Below are 21,701 nucleotides of genomic sequence, written 5' to 3'. Positions count from 1 at the left end.
ACCTCGTGGGTTTTTGTGAGAGGAGAAAGATTTTGAGATAGCGTTTACGATTTATTGACATTTATAGTGCGATTTAGTTAGTTATATTTAGGTTACATTTAAGTTAAATATATTTACTGATAAACTAAAGACTGACAGATAGTTAGGATAGATATAGTGACACATTTATATAGGCTAAGTTAGATATTGACAGATAGCACAGTAGTTAGAGATATAGAATTTAGATAGATTCATATATATATAGATAGATAGATTCATAGACATATAAATTTATATATAGATTCATATATTAATATATATATATATAGAGAGAGAGAGAGAGAGAGAGAGAGATTCATATATATATATATACTTTCATAAATATATAGATTCATAGATAGATAGATATATATAGACATTAATAGAATAGATAGAAATGGAGGCTCCACAGAAGAGATGCCGTAAATCTGTGGTGTGGGAGCATTTCCATTTGGAAACCCCAAATAAAGTGAGATGTATGTATTGTGATAGGCAGCTAGCCTACTTCAACAATACATCATCCATGATGCGCCATTTGAGGAGCACTCATCCTGCCATTTTGCAGTGTGCAGAGGATGGTAACATTCCCCCTGTACCTAGGCCTGCTACTGACACTGCTGGGCCATCTAAACAAGGTATACATTGTTTGATATAATATGTACTTCATGTAACACTGTTTAGAAAGTCCATAGTTTTAAATAGACTTAGGCTTGTGTCCACCAGCCTTACAACGTAACGTCAATCTTTTCCAAAACTCCCAATCATGTTGAAAACAGCTTCACTCTGAATATGTAAATGTAACATCTCACAAACTTAGTCACTGTATTACATAGATATTTTTATAGGCTTGAAGACAACATTTTGGTTTTCCTAATTGTTGTAATTTTATATTGTATTTGATCTGTCTTTGCACACTGAGCATAAACTTTTCCAAACTTGAAAAAGCTTTTATTTTTTTTGAAATTTAGTTTTGTGAAAGTACTTTTAATCTTTTATCTTTATTTTCTTTTAAAAGGCAGACAGAGGGAATTGGATGAGGCTCTTGTAGACATGGTGGTAAAGGATTTGCAGCCCTTCACTATCGTGGAGGATGAGGGTTTCATGGCTTTTGTGAACAAACTTGATCCAAGCTATGTCCTCCCATCCCGTAAGGCACTTAAAACGATGGTAACCGAAAGGTACAACATTTCTAAGGAGAAGACAATGGAGGACCTAAAAAAGGCAGATTTTGTTAGCCTTACAGCTGACATGTGGTCCTCCATTAATATGGACGGATACCTTGGTGTTACTTGCCACTACATAACACCAGAGGCAAAGCTGGCAACTGTTGTACTGGGTGTAAGGAGGTTTTACCAAACACACACAGCCCAGCATCTCATGGAGGCTAAAGCTTTGCTAATGGCCGAGTGGGGAATAACCACCAAAGTTCAGTGTATGGTGACTGATAATGCATCCAACATGATCTTAAGTGCCCAGCTACTGAACCTTCGGCATGTCCCATGTTTTGCCCACAATTTAAATTTAATTGTAAAAAAGGCCCTAGATCAAACCCCACTCATCAATGAAATACGACAGAAAGCCAGAAAGATAGTGGGGTTATTTAGATCCAGCTGCAAAGCAAAGGACAAGCTTGTGGAGATGCAGGGCTTGATGGGCAGACCAGCTCTGAAACTGATGCAGGAGGTGGACACAAGATGGAACAGCACTTACGACATGTTGCAGCGCTTGTATGAGCAACGAGAGCCAGTGGGTGCAGCGCTATCAAATTTAAACAGTGATACTGCTCCGCTGACAAGTTTTGAGTATAACATTATACAAGAATCATTGTCACTACTGCAGCCTTTCAAACTCGCAACGACAGAGTTGTCAGAGGAACAGAGAGTGTCTGCTTCAAAGCTCATACCACTTTACAGGATGTTGCAGCACAAGCTATCGCAGAAAAAAGGCCAATCAGCACAGGAATCAACTGCACAATTAGGTAGGCCACAATGACCATACTACTGTATGTAATGTATTGGCCACAACTGTCATATTATTTTTTATCAATATAACCAATATGGTTTGCTTGTGTTTTGAACAGGCACACACCTGCAAGAAGGTCTGCACTCAAGATGTGGTGGGTACGAGTCATTCAGAGCCTTGGCTCTGGCTACACTGCTGGACCCAAGGTTCAAAAATGTGGGTTTTGGAAATCCTGCCAAAGCCCAGGAGGCTGAAAAGCAGATCACACTGGAGTGTGCTTCGCTGATGCGTTCAAACACAGCAACTCCTGGTAAGCAGTTTCACTCTTCATCTGACATTATGGAGTTATGTCATCTGAATAATTACGTGACTTATACTTCATATATGCTGTCAGTTTAGACTTAGTAACTAATTGTTGTTTTTACTTTCATTCAGAGCCACAGTCAACATCAGGCCCATCATCAACAACAACATCAACAACAGAAACCCAGGACAGTTTTATGGGAACTTTTTGATAGTCGTATCCATGAAACCCAGGCGATACACAGTGCCACAGCAGATGCCACAGTAGAAGTTAAAAAGTACCTAAAAGATGCATTTTTGCCAAGAACCCATGATCCACTAAGTTACTGGAAAGAGAGAGCTGTGATTTTTCCTCATTTGTATGTCCTTGCTAAAAAATATCTATGCATGCCAGCAACAAGTGTCCCTTGTGAGAGGATTTTTTCTAAGGCTGGAGAAATTATCAGTAAAAAAAGAAGTAGGCTAAGCCCTTCCACAGCAGAGCAATTAATATTTTTGAATAAAAATCTTTAAAAAAAAAAAAAAAATTAGACCATTGTGGATTTATTTGTTTTATTCATTTTTCATGACCAAAATAACCTAGTTATTATTATGATATAGGATTATATAGGATATTATTATAGGATTTTAAAATATCACCACATTAACGAAAACAAAATATTTTTATTTATTTTTAAATGGCTTGTTGTCAAAGTTGTTTCAGATAACATGGGCAATTGGCCACTAGGTGTCACCGTGGAGACGGGTGTCGGTAAAGTTTCGAAACCTCGAAACAAATACGGCACTTTGCTTCAACTGTTTCAGTGTTTCATGAAGCCTCGCTCTGCCCACCACTAGACAGAGACAGAGACAGAGACAGAGACAGAGACAGAGACAGAGACAGAGACAGAGACAGAGACAGAGACAGAGACAGAGACAGAGACAGAGACAGAGACAGAGACAGAGACAGAGAGGGCGAGAATGACCACAAACCAGCAGACACAAAAGGGTAAAGGGCACTATAAGTAGGGAGGTAAGTACATGAGGGCCAGGTGAACACAATTAGACTAACCAGGTTAACAAGAGGGTGTGGTAGAAAGGAAACGAGGAGGATAGGCTAAAGGAGCACATGGCCGAGAAAACAATTAACAAGGCCATGTACTGACACAAGAAACAAAACAAACTAAGTGACAGTGCAAAACTTTGACATGGGTAGAATTTTCATTTGCCTTGTGTAATTTTGTTCTTGGTTTTCAAGGATGAGAATATGTCACGCAACCGGTCCATGTTTGCACCTGATTATTTCTCTAGTTTCTTTACATTGGACAGATTATTATTCATATTTAGAATGGGATTTTCCCTGCTGCCCACAATCCTTTCAGAACAGACCTGAGCTCCAGTGGTCCAGAGAGAGATGACCGCAGCACTGAATAGTGAGGATGTCTATTTGCGACCAATCCATTTTTGATATCCACCGCCTGCTCATTGTAAGCCAGTTTCTAGAAATGACTCACACATTCATATGAATTCCTCAGAAGCCGCTCGCTTGAGTGGACGTATATGATGTGCATGTGGTCGACAATAAGTACCTTCACATAAGGGCTTGCAGAGGCCGTGTGTGAGTTCACCGCCACAGCAGATTCTAATGAGTATTATTCTTACATACTTACAGCAGGAACTTGCTTTTCTTTGCATTGCTGGTTTTTATAATGATAATGGAATATTTTTAAGCAAGCTTATATACATAAATATCCACCTCACAGCCCACAGAAGTGTCATATCTGGTTCCAGATGTTTTAATTCTATACATGTAATTGTATTTCTGAAAATAAGACATTGTGCATGGGCTTGAATTGGAACGGAATTACAGGAAAACGGCTGTAACTTGATCTGAGATACGTTATGATTCCGAAATGCTGGTTGCAGATGTTGATGTCCTTTCTGATGGGGGGTAAGAACTGGTCTTTATGATTACATAGTTTTCTCATTTATGCACAGTGAGGGAATTCTTCTGAAAATCTTTCAAACTGAGGCCACACCACTTGCTGATATGCTGAAATGTTATTCACCTTAGAGGTTTGTCCTTTTTTTTTTGCCTTTTATGCTACAACACACACTTTGCCAAATCTCCCGTTTCTCAGTACCCTACATCTTTTGCGCTTCACCCTCCTGGTTGCAATATTGGCTATGTTCTAAGGTGTATTTGTCAAGATCCCACACACACTGAGGTTGTGCCAGTGTGGTTGTTGTGCAAGTTTTCCCTATGTTCACACAGCAGTCGTAAAGCAAAGAGCTTTCTGCCCACTCCCCTGTACCCCCACTGTATGTCCTCGAAGAACCTGAGGAAAATTTTCCGCCATGGCTAAAATCGGCATGCTAACGTTTGGCACGAGCCCTCAGTGCCCTCCTATCACTCACCTTAGCAGAGTGCAAACAACCGAGGCTACTATTTTCATCGTAATATTTATACATTTCATTAAAATGTATATTTTCCTTCATTGGGAGTATACACCATGAATTGAAATCACGACAGAGGGTTCGTTTTTGTCAGCTAGCGTGAAGCAAACCGAAAGAGAGTGGTTTGTTTGAGTTGGATGCCTCAGTGGGTCATTTACTTGATTTTTGATTTTATATGATTATTCAATATTTTGTCATAATTAATGCATTGATTATATCTTACTTTTTATGTAACAATCTTACAATAATCAGCAATGCAAATATTTAAATTATCTACAGCTTTAAGTAATTAAATCTTAACTGTTTCTTGTGACTTTGACTTGACATCTCACAATTTGACTGACTGACTTTATATTTCATAGTTGTGACTTCATATCTCTAAATTATAATTTCATATCTCACAATTGTGACTTTAAAAAACCTAATTATGAATATATCTTACAATGTGTCTTTATTTTTCATAATCTCAAAATGTGACTTCAAATCTCTTAATCTCAAAATGTGAATTCATATATCATAATTATGACTTTATCTCAGTGAGACTTCATTACTTTAAATCTCACAATTGTGATTTATATCTTAAAATGTGAATTCATATGTCATAATTACAACTTTATCTCGACGTGACTTTAAATCCCAACATTTTGATTTATATCTAAAAATGTTACGTCATTATGATTTTATCTCGATTTGACTTTATCTCTCACAATGTGACTATTATCTCCAAATAATGACTTTATCTCACAATTATAAATCTATATCACACAACTGTGACTTTATTTCTCACAATTATGAATTTATATCTTACAATTGTGACTTCATATCTCACAATGTGACTTTCTCATTTTAAACTTATCACAATTTTTTTTTTTTTTTTTTACTATGAGGCAGAAACAGACTTCCCCAATATTCTTTTTATTAGGAAAAACAAGTAAAACTGCTTATAAAATCACTCATACAGTGGGTTTCTCACACGGGTTTTGAATTAATGAGGTCTCAAACCACTGGCAAAGCATTATAGGTTTTGTACGCAAAGCAAGGAAGCGTTTCAAACCACACTACACCAGAAGTTTTACTAACCATTTCAGGAGAAATAAATGATTTGCTGTGGATGTTTTGCTCTGTCTTTAAATATATGCCCTGTGACTTTGAATGCTGACTGCGCAGGACATACATAAGTGCACTGTGCAATGTGTACACTGCGATGACATGATTTCATCCAAGTCGTGGTGTTTATGTGGGTGCTGGGGTTTCTTCTGCCAAGGGTAAACAGGGAGAGGTGCTGCTTATAGAACTGGGCTGCTTTAAGATACAGTCAGGAGAGGGGCTTGCTCTCACTGTTCACGTCATCCCTGACCTTTTTTCTGTTTGGAGGAGGTATCTGATTTCACCTCTTTTTTTCTCACGTTCACACATAAACCATTGTGGACAGCAGGTGAGTAAAATAGTAGCTTTGTTTTGATCTGATGGAGGTAAGGCAGCCAAGGAATCAAAAAACTGGCTTGAAACCAACATGAATGCCTGCCAGTAAAATCAGTTTCATGCTAAATTACTGTATCCCCTGCCTGATCTGTTCCTATAAGAGTTCAGAACAACGTGTAAGTGCTGTCTGTTGTGGTGCAGTACTTGTGTCTTCATATTTACATTTATGCATTTGAAAGATACTTTGATAAGCAGCCTGATTTTATAAAGACACCATGTTGTTTTCAAAAATAAATGTATTAGTTAAAACTAATTAGTTTTATATTTTAACAGTAGGTCTACCGCAGCCAAAGGCAATTACAGTTAATATTACCTGAAAAAGATTTACTTGAAAGTTGACCGTGTATGATTAATATTTTATTTATTTTTATGTCTTTTTAATACTTCATTGTGTGTGTCACTAGTTCAGATTTTTTCCCCCATCAGTTAAATCCAACAGAAAAGTGTTCATGCTCCATCTACAAACACATGACAAATGTGGAAAGGTGAGCCCAAACCACCTGTGCAATTAATTTATTAAAATTATTTGTTAAATTTTCCCCCCCAAAAAAGGAGCAGAAACTAATGGCCGATTGTCTGTGAGTGTGGTTGAGATTAAGAGCAACACTGCCCTCAACTGGACTCTTTGGCCTAATTCCCTCCAGTTGTCATTGCAATTTTCATTTCAATTAGCCTTAAGAACCAACTTGTTCTGCAGATGTGATAATTCATTATCAAAAGAAAACGTCCTGGTAAGCAGGACCCCCTATGTAGTTTGGAAATATTCAATTTGAACCCCACAAGCAATATTTCATAAGCCAGCAGTGACAGCACTTCTGAAATGTGCAAACTCACTTCAGCAAAAGAATGTATTACCTCTATGTATTGCAGTATGTGTTCGAAAGAGAAGAGTCATAACCTGCTCTGCATAAACTCATGCCTGTTTCACAAAGGAATGTAATGAATGTGTTTAATTTTTTGTCTACATACACTTTACGAAACATTATATTCTTTGTTTGCCGTTTTCAACCTTTTAAATTTAGTCTTAGGTAACAAGGAAGCCCTTTATAAGGGGACACTGGGGGCATAGTCAAAGCAGGTCTGTGTGGAAGAAGCCAAATTTTGTCTCGCTTAAGGGAAGTTTGGCACAATATATATTGCTTTCTTCCTGATAATCAAAGAAAGAGCAAATGCAGCAGAACTGTGTGCGTAGACCACAGGGAACCAGTGGGGTTAAGCTAAGCAGAAAGAAAATAAACCCCATTTCAACAGACTGGCTGCCTATGGCCCCGTAGACCCACTGTGGCACCTCAGATGTGCAGCTGAGCTACTCGTTCTGTTCCAAAATATATTCATTGTGGGTGCTGATGATATTTTTGCATACCTTTTGATGCATTTGCGTTCACAAGTGCATGTACAAAATTTTCCATTTTCCAAAAGTCAAATTTTCTCCCCCGTTCCATGTCTCTCAAGCACAGAGATGCAGTGTCTCATTTGTGCAAGTTCACTTAGTTCATTATATCACATTAGGTAAATCAATTCTAGGCCAGCCACTGAAGATATTAAAAATCTTGAGGTTGGCATATACAAACAGCCCATTAAAAACAGCCAAAATAATCACATGATTTGTGATTATTTACTCGCAACCTGATTTTTGCATTTGTGGATGGCAATGCATCAGTGTGCCTATTAAACCCCTAGGGGGAAAGATGTCTGGCAGGAAGCCCTCAGTGATGATTGACATGTTTTCCTGCCTGTAACCACCTGAACTAATGCCAGTTACAGCAGTTGTGACCTCAGCACACCTTTCTGGATGTCTTATTTAAACGTGGCAAAACTTGTAAAGGTCTCAAATACTATTAGTTACTGTCACTCATTTTGTCATACTTTCATGATATGTTGCATTAATGTAGTAAGTTGATATTAAATTATCAATTAAAGTCTTAAAAGGATAGATCACCCAGAAATGAAAATTCTGTCATTAGTTTAGTTATTTCTTTCATCTGCTGAACACAAAAGAAAATATGAATATTCCATATATATTTTTTTCTATTATATGGAAGTCAGTAGCTAATAGGAATCATCAACTGTTTGGTTATGCACAATCCAAATACTGTTTCCTAAATCGATGTGCATTCTCCATAAAATTAAACCTTATTTAGAAATAAATTCAGTAACAATTCAGTAAACAGACAGAAAGTCAGTTTGTCATTGTGACATTACAGTGAGGTTATGTCTGCAAGGTACTGACTGTGTCATAAGCCTACTGATGGTTGACTGTTTTGTTGTTAAATAGATTTTTACATTCCGTTCAGTTTGCATTAGCACAAACTTTGCATATTTTTCCCATAAAACTGCAGTTTGTAAAAGCTTAACACCGTATTCCTATGCAGCTTTAAATATTTAATTCCTCCAAGGAGATGCTATCACACCTCTTGATGGCAGCATCCCCCTTCCCCTAGATATTTTAATATCATGAACAGACAGGCCCCAAGGTAGCAGTGCCAGTCAGGAGGAAACGGATACACAAGGGGGGCAAAACAACAAACAAACTCTGGAACCGGTACAGGAAGCTATGAAAATGAAGCTTGTCCATTCCTGCTGATGTTAGTTACTTTCAACTGTAGCCTAAAGCGTCGTGTTGGTATGAATAAAATAAGCAGTGGTACAGCTGTAGGAGGCGATTGAGATACTATTGGTGTCTGGTGGAGATAATGAGAGGTACCACTAAAATCTTAATTTCAGCATTATTTCCACTTGCAGATGAAGTAGAAAGCAAGAAATCAAGCAAAGCCAACAATGGGGAGATCAAACAGTGATTTTGAGCATAAATGTAATGCTTCACTACATTTATATCCCACAGTGTGACTTTATGGCCCGGTTTCATAGATGGTGCTTAGTCTGAGCAAGGATTAGGCCATAGTTCAATTAGGACTTTTAAGTAATTTTTGTAAATGTGCCTTCGAAAAAGATATTGCTGGTGTCCCTTTGGGACAAAACAAAGGCATTGTTATATTTTGAGATCAATCAGTGCAAGTATCTTTCAGTTGAAACAGCTCAGATTTACATTTTAGTCTAAGACTAGGCTAAAGCCTTGTCTGTGAAACCGGGGGCAGGTCTCATCATTATGACTTATGTAAGTGAAATCTTAATTGCAGCATTATTTTCACTTGCAGGCCAGGTGGAAAACAAGAAATCAATCAAAGCTACGGTATAAGAACAGAGAGACGTATCAAACAATGACTTGCATGCTGCTGCTAAAATAAACCAGCCGAGAGCACTTTCCATGTGCTTACAATTCATAGCGCTTTGTTTGATAGTAAAGCATTATTGTACTTTATTTTTTATTTCTTTTTAGTAGATGATGTTGAATCAAATGACAATAGTTGTGGCACACACTAACAACTCTTACTCCTATTATGTGAATTGTGCTTCAGCTCTTTAATGTACTGTTGTATCAACAATGTCAAACCACTTGAAGAGAACCAATTGACCAAATAGGCTATTTGGGCACCAAAATATTATCTAAACAATTAGTTTGTTCTGACTTTTACAAGCACACCGTTTTATTGATTTCCAGTGTATTTTATGAGCACTAGTCTCATTTAAGATTTATCATTGACATTTCCCTTTACCATCAATATTTTTTTTCAAACCACAGGGATTTTTTTTTATCTCCAAAAGATGTAAAGGAATGTAATATTTTAGAGCCGTAAAGTGGAGACGAAGCTCTTTTCCTCCAATGTTAACAGACTGAGCTGTAAAGGAGACTCGGGTCAGCTCTCTCCGTTAAAGAACGAAATAAAGCCTCATGTCGACAATCAGCCCTGATTTGTGATCCATCATTCACATCACTCCATCACACGGGAAGACTTCTGCAGTGAATGAGAACAGCCTGCTGGTCGAGTCATCACATATACCCTCACACTGGGCTCCATCGCCCCCAATCAAACTCATTGTCCTGCTGCTCACCAGCCCTCTGCATGCACCTGTTAAATGTCTCCACTAAAGGATGGCCCGTCATGACTGCTTAATATGACCTCCGACCCTCGTGAGCATGTCAATCACTCTTGCTCATGTTTTCCATCTGGCCTCGCTGCCAATCGAAGCATAAAAACATGTCAGATGACATTGAGTCTTAAGGCAGTTTATGCTATCAAGGGAAAGTAATGCGAGCTGTCGTGGTGGGTTTTGTCACGTCGCTGTTGAAAACCACCAGAAGATTTGTTTGACATACAGACACCATAATGTAGGTTTAATACTCATGCCCAAACTGTGTTTGTTTACAGATTACATCACTTTATTTAATTAGGGAAAATTAAACTTCACTGAGTAGATGATGAAAATACGTTAAGTGTTTGTCATTTGTATTCAAACCTAATTTTGCATATGAATATTCTGGGGGTAAAAGAGTAGAAGGATTTGTTACATAAATAATAATACAAACTACAATTTTACTGAAGCTAATAAAGCATACTGTCCTAAGTGTTTGTTGTAAAATGCATTAAAAGCAGAATACATTGTGTTGTTTATGAAAGAGGTGCTTGGTTAACCCTTGTTGCAGAAGGTAATTATCCCTCTGCTGAGTGTCTGTCTCCTTGTTGTAGTTTTCAGTACACCTGACCACAACAGCACACAGCTCTGTCAGTTAAACGGGGCGGAAAAAACAACACAGAGAAGAGTATGACATCAATTAGCCTGGCCTTGGCATGCATATGTGCCCTCTTTAAAATATTACTGACACTAATTAGACCACATTTTAATCAACTAAACGTCTGATGTGCAAAAGCGCAGGAGGGTTTGCATTTTTCTTGTGAGTAACCTGGTTTGCTTTTCCAAGGTCCCTTTAAGTATGAGTATACCGAGGGCACATAAAAAATCCTCTAAAATTTTGGTAACAGATTTTAACTTAAATGTAGGTTAATAAAATAAAAGTAAACCTGAATATACATTTTGCATTGTTTAAAATTTGTGCAAATGAACATGTAAAATATGTAAAAGCAATAGACTTAAATATTTAAAAATATATATATTTTTCTTTATTACTTCAGAATCAAAGCTTTAGTATTCATACATAACCTTGCAAAAGTTTAGACCATTAACTGTTGCTTTTAATTCATATAATTATTATTTTTTATTATTTCAAAGCACAAAAACTAGTAAAAAGTAATTTGTTATATTATAAAATATAAGGGTAAAAAAAAATCATCCCTAAAATGAACAATATTTACCAGTTGCCCTCTTCTATAATCAAGACTCAAAATACTGGAGGACGGTTGTCACTTTATATGGCAGTGATTTTTTTATTTTTTATTATTATTATCATAAATTCTAATTTAAAGAAAAATATTCCCTCCATTTTTGCCCATGAAAAAGACACGTCAGAACCCTTTTGGTTAAGTGCTATTTAACCTTTTCAGAGAGACTTGATCAGTAAAACAGCAATAAGCCACTTATGTAGGCTACAAAGTGACATTACAAAAAATATGATTGTGCAGGCCAACAGGAACTGTAGCATAAATTATAGGAACTGGAAGTAGCCTACATAAAAAAAGAAAAGAAAAAATAAATGAAATGAAATTAACATGGCCAAATATAAAACGCGACAACGGATAATAAATACCTAATATTTAAAAAATATAAACAATTCATATGCGGTTTCTTGTGCTCGAGCAGACAGTCAGTGGTGCTCCACTGCTCGTGCGAGCATCAAAGATCTCCTCCCCTCCTTCACATTCACTCCCATCATGCAACAGCAAACAAAGAGACAGTAACGTTACAGGAAAAATGGCAGCTAGCTAGAGAAAAGTTTCAAACGCCGAAAATATGCACAATTCAAAACGTCCACAGCGTACGGTGTTACTTTATAGCAAAACGCGGTCATAAAGTGGCCATTATTTCTCTTCTCTGTGGAAATTGAGCTCATTTCTGCGCTGTTTTTGTAAATGCAGGTTATCAGCTAGCCACGAAGTAATAATGTCTCCTAATGTGATTTCATAGCTCTGCGGACACTGATATGAAAACTGCTGTTAGTTGACAGTGTACTCAAGCCACGGCAGGTAATGTATAGTTAATATTTGTATATGAATATTGATGGTTCGCGCTGTAGGATTAGACAGAAGTGTTTGTACAGGGCCTGTACAGGTTAGCCTGAGTGCTAACTGCTCTTTAAGTTAAAGTGTTAGCACGCACTTATTGATGAATTCAGGGAGTGTTTTGAACTTTGAACTGTATAACATGTTTATAGAATGGCAGATTCATATTTTATGTCGGTTATTATCTGATGAATTCATAATGTGCACTAGACATGCCAGACAACAATCAGACACAAAAATTTTACCTACTGCAATATAATAATATAATTATTTTGAAATACACTGCACATGTGAATTTCAGCCTTGATAACCCTATACATTTTCCTAGAAAAGTGGTGTTTGGTACCATGTGTTCCTCTTATTATTATCAGTGTGGAAAACATTTGTGTACTTAATGTTTTTCCAGTTTTTTTTCCCCCAGGATCCTTTGATGGATAGAAAGAACAAAACAATAGCATAATTATATATATATATATTAGGGCCGGGACTCTATTAAAAAAATTAATCTAATTAATTAGAGGCTTTGTAATTAATTAATCGAAATTAATCGCATATAAATATTTGACCTGAAAACAGTGAGAAGTATTTTTTTTCACATGGATTTATAGTATACCATTGAATAATGACTAAATACATAAGCTTAAGCAACAAAATATTGTTTCTTTTTGTTCAACCAAGTCTAGCAGACCAGTGCAATTTTTGCCATGAAGTGTAGCAATAGCATATTTAGAAACAATTTAGAAATAGTACATTTCAGAAATTCAGGAAGCTTATAGGTGCTGGAACCTTCTGTAAAGTGCTTTTTTAAGTAAAACACAATACTGTCAATTACATTCAGAACATTGGAAACCATGACTATTAGAAAACATCTCTCTGTTGCTTCAGAGGCCATAATATACTAAGTCCAACTCTCAATAACCTTGGCCAAAACAATAGAGTTCAACATAAACTGTTGCACCAACAAAATAATACATAGTTCAACATAAAGTGTAAAGTCCACGCTAGCTGCTATATGTTTTGCGTTGAGGTGATACTTGAGACTCGATGTGCTGCGGTGATATGCGAATGCTAATTGGTGCTCCAGTATAATCGGTCGGCCGAAACTCATCCGGTGAGAAACGTTCCGCGGTGAAAAAATAAGTTATTAAAAATGCGGGAATTTTTTTCTGTAATTAATTAATCTTAGTCAACGCGTTATTTTTTGTGTAAATTAATTAATCTCAATTAACGCGTTAAAGTCCCGGCCCTAATATATATATATATATATATATATATATATATATATATATATATATATATATATATTAGGGGTGTAACGGTTCACAAAATTCACGGTTCGGTTCGATACGATACACTGATGTCACGGTTCGGTTCGGTACGGTTCGGTACGTTTTAGATACAGCAAAATGCAAAAACATCTCAACTTTTCAGAATGCCGCAAGCGCACCGCGGGTCATGTGACAAGAACTAACCAATCAGCTTCATCCTTTCCCATAACAACGTTGAAAACTCAGCCAAGATGAAGGAACAGCTGATTATAGTTGTATATGGATTGCAATTTTGAAATAAATTTAGTAGCAGAGCTACTGCAAGCGATTTTTAGAGCTGCAAATCCATTTACCCTTTGCTGAAATTTCCGCGTCTCATGGAGAGAGCACGTCATTGTTGCTTAGCAAAGACAGACGCCTCATGAGCGCTTCTGCCCGAGCGCTTTGGAAAGGAGGAGAAAGACGTGCTTAGCGTTTTCCACGCGTTTTTAGGAGCGATATGTGAACGGACCCTAAGGCGCTCGCTCACTCAGCACGCGCTGAAGGCTCATTGCAAAATGTCTAATGCATTTAACAGACCAGAAATATAAGATCCTAAAATAACCAACAGGTCTGGTGTTTGGGTGCACTTTGGATTCCCTGTAAGCTATAATACTGGTGTCTAAATGCTGCAGGCATAGTTTGTTGCGTGCATGTTTCTCCTTTTTTTCGTCTTTTCCCAGATACTGACACAATAAGGTGATGTCGGCGTAAATGAGTTGACATGTTTCAAGTATTCACGCTGGTGTTTTTTTTTTTTTTTTTTTTTTTTTGAAGCAATGAAGCAACCGCGCGAAGCCCTCACTATATAGGATTTTAGAAAGAATGCAGAGCACTAGTGTAGTGTGCAAACTTACCACAGTGTGGATTTCAGAAAGTGTGCAAAGACTTCACGTGCACACTTACCATAACATGGATTTACAAATAATGTCCTAAGGAGGGGCTCTCATGTCACTCTGATCGAGCAGCTCATAGATGGAATCATGCATCTCAAACAATATGTTTGAGAGTCATCTTCTTTTTCTAGTCTGTTAAACGCATTGGCCATTTTGCAACGAGCCTTCAGCGCGTACTGAGTGAGCGAGCGCCTGACTGAGTCATAACATAACATAAACATATAAGTTGGTGTTTTTTTCTTCTTCGGGAGTGTCAGGGGCGTTGCCTGTTACGTCGTTTGGGTTATTGGGCTACCTTGTTGAACGCATATCATTATATTTCTCTTTTTTTTTTCCAAATATAATTAATTAGTCCAACGAACCGTTCGTACCGAACCGAAAGCGTCGTACCGAACGGTTCAATACGAATACGCGTATCGTTACACCCCTAATATATATATATATATATATATAGTAACATTGGCTGTGTTCGAAATGGCATACTTGCTTACTGCCCTGTACACAGTGCATACTGCTTACTATTTTTTAAAACAATAATGTGTGAAACAGTATACAATAAACAACGAATGTTTCAGAATAATGTGCTGCAGTGTCATCACATGACAAACACTGAACATTAAATCAGCACATCTGTGGAGGCTACTGTTATCTTAGAAATAAATATGCTAACAGTTCTTTTTAACCAGTCTTGTTAAAGAGGCTTCATAGTAATCAAGGATATATTGACCAGTTGAACTCATTTCTTAATTGGTGGACTTTACATACTAGACAGAATCAACACTGAGCTGTCTTTAACTGAACAATGATATTTTTGGCAGTGGAAAAAGCAATATATTCTAGTTACAGTAATTGTAAATATATGATAAATTCTGTTTACACAAAAATATCAGCATTTTCTTTAGCAACAAGTTTGTAAAAAAAGTTAGGTGGCACTGTGGCAGATATTTATACTTAATTACTGTAGTACATTATAAAACAGTATGCAAAAGCATATTGAGTGTGAATTATCTTATATATATATTTTTTATTAGGTGAATACCATGCCACTTTATTGGGACAAAAACCTGAGCATACCTAATAACACTGTATTTTTAATGAGCCATTTTATTTCCACTTTTCAAATATTTACTTTATTTTTTTTATTGAAAATAAATGCCTTTCTGATCTGCTATGTGATGAGAAAAGGAGAAGCACGAGTTTGACAAAAGCCGAAATCAAACTCTGGTCAATCGCCTCAAAAGCACAAACTCTGCATCATTTACTCACTGCACCAATGATACCGCATCTTTTGCGGTGCTGTTTATCGCTGCTAGGCATTAGTGGGCAGAGTTAACGTAAATAGCCTCTGCAAACAAGTTCTGTTTGTCCTTATACACTTTGTTTATTTTTAGAGCTGCTTTACAGCGGAATTGATTTCTGTTTGCGTAACTGAAATATGATTTTATTTTTATTTATATATTATTTTAATGCACTATTATTATTATTATTTAAAACAATCAGTTCTCTATAAAGTGCTGTAGAGATAAAGGTGTCGTCATTTGTCTTGATCGGAAACATGCTGTAGATGTAAATGTAAAGTATAATTATATTATATAATTATAATATGTCCTGCTATTTAGATACACAGCGATAGTTTGTAGTTTACATGTATACGTACATATACAAGTGTTACATTTATAATTACTATTCCCTGCCTCCAGTTCACTCGTGTGTTTGAAGATGAAATGTCACATGGAGCCCATTGCTTTCTGGGAAACAGTATCCCATGCATTGTCTTCCTATTCATACATCAAATTTCAGCAAAGGTGGCAGGTAATAATCCGGGCATTCAATGCATACAGAAAATTAACATACTACTCACAGTATGCACATAGCATACTGCAATATAGCAGGAGTTGTATGGTAGTATGCCTTTCCAAACACTGTCTCTGTACTGATTTCAGTGTACTTGTTATATTTAGCAGATTCTGGCAAATATAGTAGGTCATCCTGGTATTCCATGAATACAGAAAAATTGCATAGTATGCACAGAATACATACTGGATACTGCAGAAATAGTAATAGTAGTATGATAGTATGACATTTTGACCATTAATATTGTCTTCACTGTCTCTTTTGATCGAATGAATGCTTCCTTGCCTTTCATTTCCTAAAAAAAAAAAAATAGTACTAATAGTTTAATTAGTACCTTGTTAAGAATTGGTATTGAAAGTGGGAAATTTTTTAATCTCTTGACTTGATGACAAATTGAGAAATTTCACAGAATATTTGTCACACCACTCATGATGAGTTAGTCAAGGTGAAAAGGTGTATAAATTCGTGAAAACCTTAAAATCCACACAGAATTTTCTGTCTTAAATCGCAAAGGAACTTGAGTTGTGATCGTTGTTTTATCCTGAATGTAATAAATTTATATATGTAGTAACTTTGTTCTTGGTCTATTAATGTATTTTTCTGTTTTGCAGGTATGGCAGTCGTGGGTTGTATGTGATCAGCTATGTGTAAGTGTTCACAATATCTCCCTTATCCCGAAAACATCACGCATAATCCCCCTTCAAATCATTAAGGGGGATCTTTCAGAATGAAGAAGATCAGTCTGAAAACAATTCGAAAGTCATTTAATATAAAAGGCAAAGAAGAGAATGAATTTGCCGTATCACAGCCGGACCTGTCAGCCAGTTTCTCCGCTGAAGACTCTCTGTTTGGAGGATGCTACAGCAAAGACCTCATCAGTAGCGACCTGGATAACGAGGATGAAAAAAGACCCAAAGTCCGATCTAAGAGCGAGGGTCTCATGGGCACCTTGAAAAGGAGACTCTCAGCGAAACAGAAACCAAAGGTCAAGGGTAGTTCTCCATCTGTATGCTCTATAGATGATGACACCTTCTCTTCTTCATCGGCACCCATTACTCTAAGTGACATAAAATCCCAGCGTTCCTCCTGCTCCACATCCGTCCATAGTCATCATTACAGTCCCACCCCGTGGCCTCTCAGACCAGTGAACTCGGAGGAGACGTGCATCAAAATGGACGTTAAGGCATTAATGAACTCTTCAGATCCAAGTCCGGCTTTCAGTGGTGAGCGCCAAGACTTCCTTGACCTCCAGAGAGAGTTCAAAGAATCTAGCGATGTGCCAGACCACCATACTGGCGCTCAGAATGGTGATTTGCACCTTGAAATGGATGAACACATGCCTGTAGTAATTGGTCTCGCAGCTCAGGATTATATTCAATACACAATGCCTTTAGATGATGGACTCTTTCCTGATGACGAAGGTTTGCGCTCTTTTTGCTTAGATGGTACCACACCCATGGACATCGTTCCACAGTCAGAGGGATGCAGATCTCTTCATGCAGATGAGGAACCTATTGACCAGGACCTCCTGTCACCAGACATCTTCATGGAGTCATCATCGGTGAACCAACTCTTTTTAAATACTGCAAATGTCTTGCTGCAGGGCTCCCGACTGGAAGCCCCACTTTCCCCCTTGCTACCTCTGTTGCCCAACAGTTATCTCCAGAGAAGCTTCTCTGGGTTTGGTGGTACACATGCTCAGGTTGCAGAGAGAGTCATGCACCATCTCAACTTTGACCCCAACTCGGCTCCAGGGGTGCAGCGGGTCTACGATGCCGTGCAGAACAACGGACCCATGGTGGTTACTAGTCTCACGGCTGAACTGAAGAAACTAGCCAAGCAGGGTTGGTACTGGGGTCCCATTACAAGATGGGAGGCCGAAGAAAAGCTGACGAATCTTCTAGACGGTTCTTTTTTAGTCCGCGACAGCTCTGATGATCGATATCTTCTAAGCTTGAGCTTTCGCTCACAGGGTAAGACTCTGCACACGAGAATTGAGCACTCGAATGGCAGTTTCAGCTTCTACGAGCAACCTGACATCGAAGGCCACGTGTCAATCGTGGATCTCATTGATAATTCAGTCAAGGATTCAGAGAACGGAGCGTTCTGCTATTCCAGATCTCGCTTACCGGGGTCCGTCACCTACCCTGTTAGACTGACCAATCCCGTTTCGAGGTTTATGCAAGTGCGCTCACTGCAGTACTCGTGCCGCTTTATTATCCGCCAATACACGCGGATAGATCTGATCCAGAAATTGCCTTTACCGAACAAAATGAAAGATTACCTGCAGGAGAAGCACTACTGAATGCAGTAAATCCTCACTTGGTCGCTAGTTGCACTTTTTGGATAATGTAAAGAAGCAGGTTTGGCAAACATTTCAACAGTTTTGTTACCATTCAATTACGCATATTTCTGAAAGGAACGATGATGTTTCTCAGTCTGGTAGAGTAGGTAATTCAGTGGTTTGTGACAAGATGCAGTGCCAGAATGTCGTTAAAAGTGTTTGGATCTCAATGTTGGAGCATTTTACGCACGTCTCGTAGTACTGTAGCATTTCATTTTTGTTACAGTCAAAGACAGTCCAGTTTTTTTCTTCATATCCCACACTATGAAATATCAGCACAAAACTCAAACTAAATGTTTTTTTGGGCGTTTAAAGGTATAGAAGCCTTAATAATGGCCGCACATTTGTGAATGGTTAGATTACATTCCTCCTCACCCTGTTTTTTGAACGCATAACTATTGTTGTACCAGCCATTGTTATGTCATAATCTTATTCAAAGGGAAAATGTTCTATACAATATGCCAAATGATGTCCTCTCGCCATACATATGATCTTACCCTTCCGTGGAGATAATCTAATAAGCTATATTAGCTGCTCATATTTGTCAGATCATTTTCTCACCGACTTTTTTATTTGCATTCTTTAGCACGTAATGCCAAGTTTGGGTTCCTCATTGAAACTCAACTTTGAGGTAGTTAATTAATTTAGTACTGTATGATTTGGCCTTTGTAACAGTCATCTTTTAACAGGCATGCAGTTACATTATAAATACATCTGGTCTTTCCCTCCTTGTATTGTTTAAGTGTTCAGTAGTGTTGTATATCATTGTTTAAAAACTGAAAGGTTTCCTGTTATGGACTATGTCGATGGTACAGTTTAAAATCATCTCTTTTTGGGAACAAAATTTGCTATGTTGTAACTTGAACTTGTTCTTCAGTTCAAAATAAAAGTTTTCTATGATTAATCTCTCTCCGTTCATTCTGGTTTAAAACTCTTCATTCGATCTTTAATTTAAAATCCAATATATGGTAATAAAAACGTATTAAAAGATACAGTGACATCATTTTTATTAAATGTTTACATTTATTAAAGGATTTTCTTTCTCCTTTGTCATTGTTTTATTTATATGCTTATGTAGTATTTGATCTTTTACCTGGAGAATTGCACGGTTTCATTAATTAATGGCAAAGCAGCAAACAAACATCAGACAAATTTGAAATCTGAAAGCTTCTTGGCTTAAATATCATTCTTAAAATAACAAACAATATATAAGTAACTATGACTAAATATATATGGTAAAAATATCTAGCTATTTCTACAATAGGTCTATCATATGTACCTAGTAATGAGTTTCATAAGACGTCATGTCTTTGATACATACTTTTTTATGGTTTCAGTGCTGAATTCAGTATGACGTTAATATTTTTAGTGATTCACCTGAAGATCGTGAATTGGCGTACTCGAATGATCATCCCTCTTGCACGTATGTGGTGGGTTTAGATTGATGATCAGTTGTGCTCAGTTGTGACGTTCCCTGTTTTTCAGCTGGGGACTGTCTTGACTGTCTTGGCACGCTCGGCACAGCAGTGCTGTTATTTTAACGTTTCTGCGCTTGAATTAATGAATGTTTTGGAAATAACAATACAAGTGGGCAGAGTGTAGGCTTTAATATTTGTTGCCAAAGAGGCTTTGCACTGTTTTCTCCATTCAGCACATGCATATTTTTAAGACTTTTTAACCTTTTCCTTATTTTCTGTTATTTTCTTTTATTACCAAGCACTTCTTTTTACTTTTGAGTTTTTGTTTGTAACTGCGGAGTAAGAGAAAGACTGCACAGGGCCAACAACCTTCTGGCTGAATTGAAACGTTTTTCTGCAAACTGAACACACTTAAATAAATTACTTAAGCAGTTCTGTAAGTCTCCACAGACATACATTTTAAGTATGGTTTTTGTTGTTTTAAACTGTTTTATGTGGACAAATCATCTTATTTTCAGACCAGCTCATAGTGTTAAGTTTAATTTGATGCTGTTGTGGGAGAAACAAAGTGTTTTTGCTATTGCCTGAATTAAATAAAATCTTTTAATTTTTTAATGCAGTGATTGTATGTTTTGTCGTTACATCTCACTGCCATTTAAATACATCAATAGATTGAAGGCCAACAGCTGCTCTGGTGGAGGTGAGTTTTAGTCACGGGATGTGACATTTACACGCTCTGGACTTGAGAAAGCATCTAAAATCTTTAGTAAACTGCCTCAAGTATTTTCTGAACAAGACACATATGGATCTTTCTTAACCAGCTTATATTTTTCTTGCATTGTGCTTTAACCCACCCAACGGACTCCAACAGTAAGCATTTACTTAGAAAGCTGCAGAAGTATTTTTATTTCATTTCATCATACAGTATGTTGGCTATTATGTTGTCAATGCATGATTTGTCAATCCCCTACATCGCTGTGACCCTTCCTGTAATCCATCCTGTTAAGGCTCTGGAGGACACTTTATTACAGGTGGTGAAGGATTTCTGGCTCTGTTTATTACTCCCTCCCTTCTTTTTTAATTGGTTTCTTTGGAATTTCACATCAGACCCCTTTGAGAGATTCCTACACTCTACTTACCCGTGTGTATGCCTTCTATGTTTTAATCAAAATTACCTCAATGCATCTGTTTGTCTGTTGTATCTGAGGTAATTGAGAGTTTTGACAATGTAGACTTCATAAATCCACTTGTCATTTAAGTAATCTGAGAATCATATCTAACTACAACATTTAAATGTACAATTATATAAAATACTGGGGACATGAGTCAAAATTCTCATATTTGATAATTTGGTCATATTTGACAGCATTTTAATGCATTGTCATCAGCAATAAATCACATTGCTGGAGGTTTTTTTTTCTCTTTAGTCACATTTCAACCTTTGAGACTGCTGTGCATGAAAAGCCTTGCGGGATTTCTTACATGCATCCACCAGTGCTTAAAACATCCACTATTATGCGTTTTTCAATGTCATTTAATTCTTTAATCTTGCTCAATCTTCCTTGAATTTCAAACATGTTAATTCTCAGTTATTTCATTTCCTGATG

The 21,701-nt window shown here is 37.2% G+C and overlaps 2 protein-coding genes across 2 annotated transcripts; both read left to right on the top strand.

The window, feature by feature from the left end:
- The first annotated feature begins 348 nt into the window (after positions 1-348).
- LOC113045741 (zinc finger BED domain-containing protein 4-like) lies at positions 349-2,689 on the top strand. The gene is made up of 4 exons (XM_026206347.1): positions 349-653; positions 1,034-1,996; positions 2,099-2,290; positions 2,416-2,689. The coding sequence occupies exons 1-4, from the start codon at positions 416-418 to the stop codon at positions 2,493-2,495; spliced, it is 1,473 nt and encodes a 490-aa protein (XP_026062132.1). The 5' UTR covers positions 349-415; the 3' UTR covers positions 2,496-2,689.
- Positions 2,690-11,943: 9,254 nt separating this feature from the next.
- Positions 11,944-19,507, top strand: LOC113045740 (suppressor of cytokine signaling 6-like). Its single transcript, XM_026206346.1, has 2 exons — positions 11,944-12,239; positions 16,944-19,507. The coding sequence occupies exon 2, from the start codon at positions 17,060-17,062 to the stop codon at positions 18,635-18,637; it is 1,578 nt and encodes a 525-aa protein (XP_026062131.1). The 5' UTR covers positions 11,944-12,239; positions 16,944-17,059; the 3' UTR covers positions 18,638-19,507.
- Positions 19,508-21,701: the final 2,194 nt, after the last annotated feature.

The sequence above is a fragment of the Carassius auratus genome, chromosome 27, assembly GCF_003368295.1.
Source record: "Carassius auratus strain Wakin chromosome 27, ASM336829v1, whole genome shotgun sequence".
Lineage (NCBI taxonomy): Eukaryota > Metazoa > Chordata > Actinopteri > Cypriniformes > Cyprinidae > Carassius > Carassius auratus.
The sequence above is the reverse complement of the archived record's forward strand: the minus strand, read 5'-3'. Positions and strand labels throughout refer to the sequence as shown.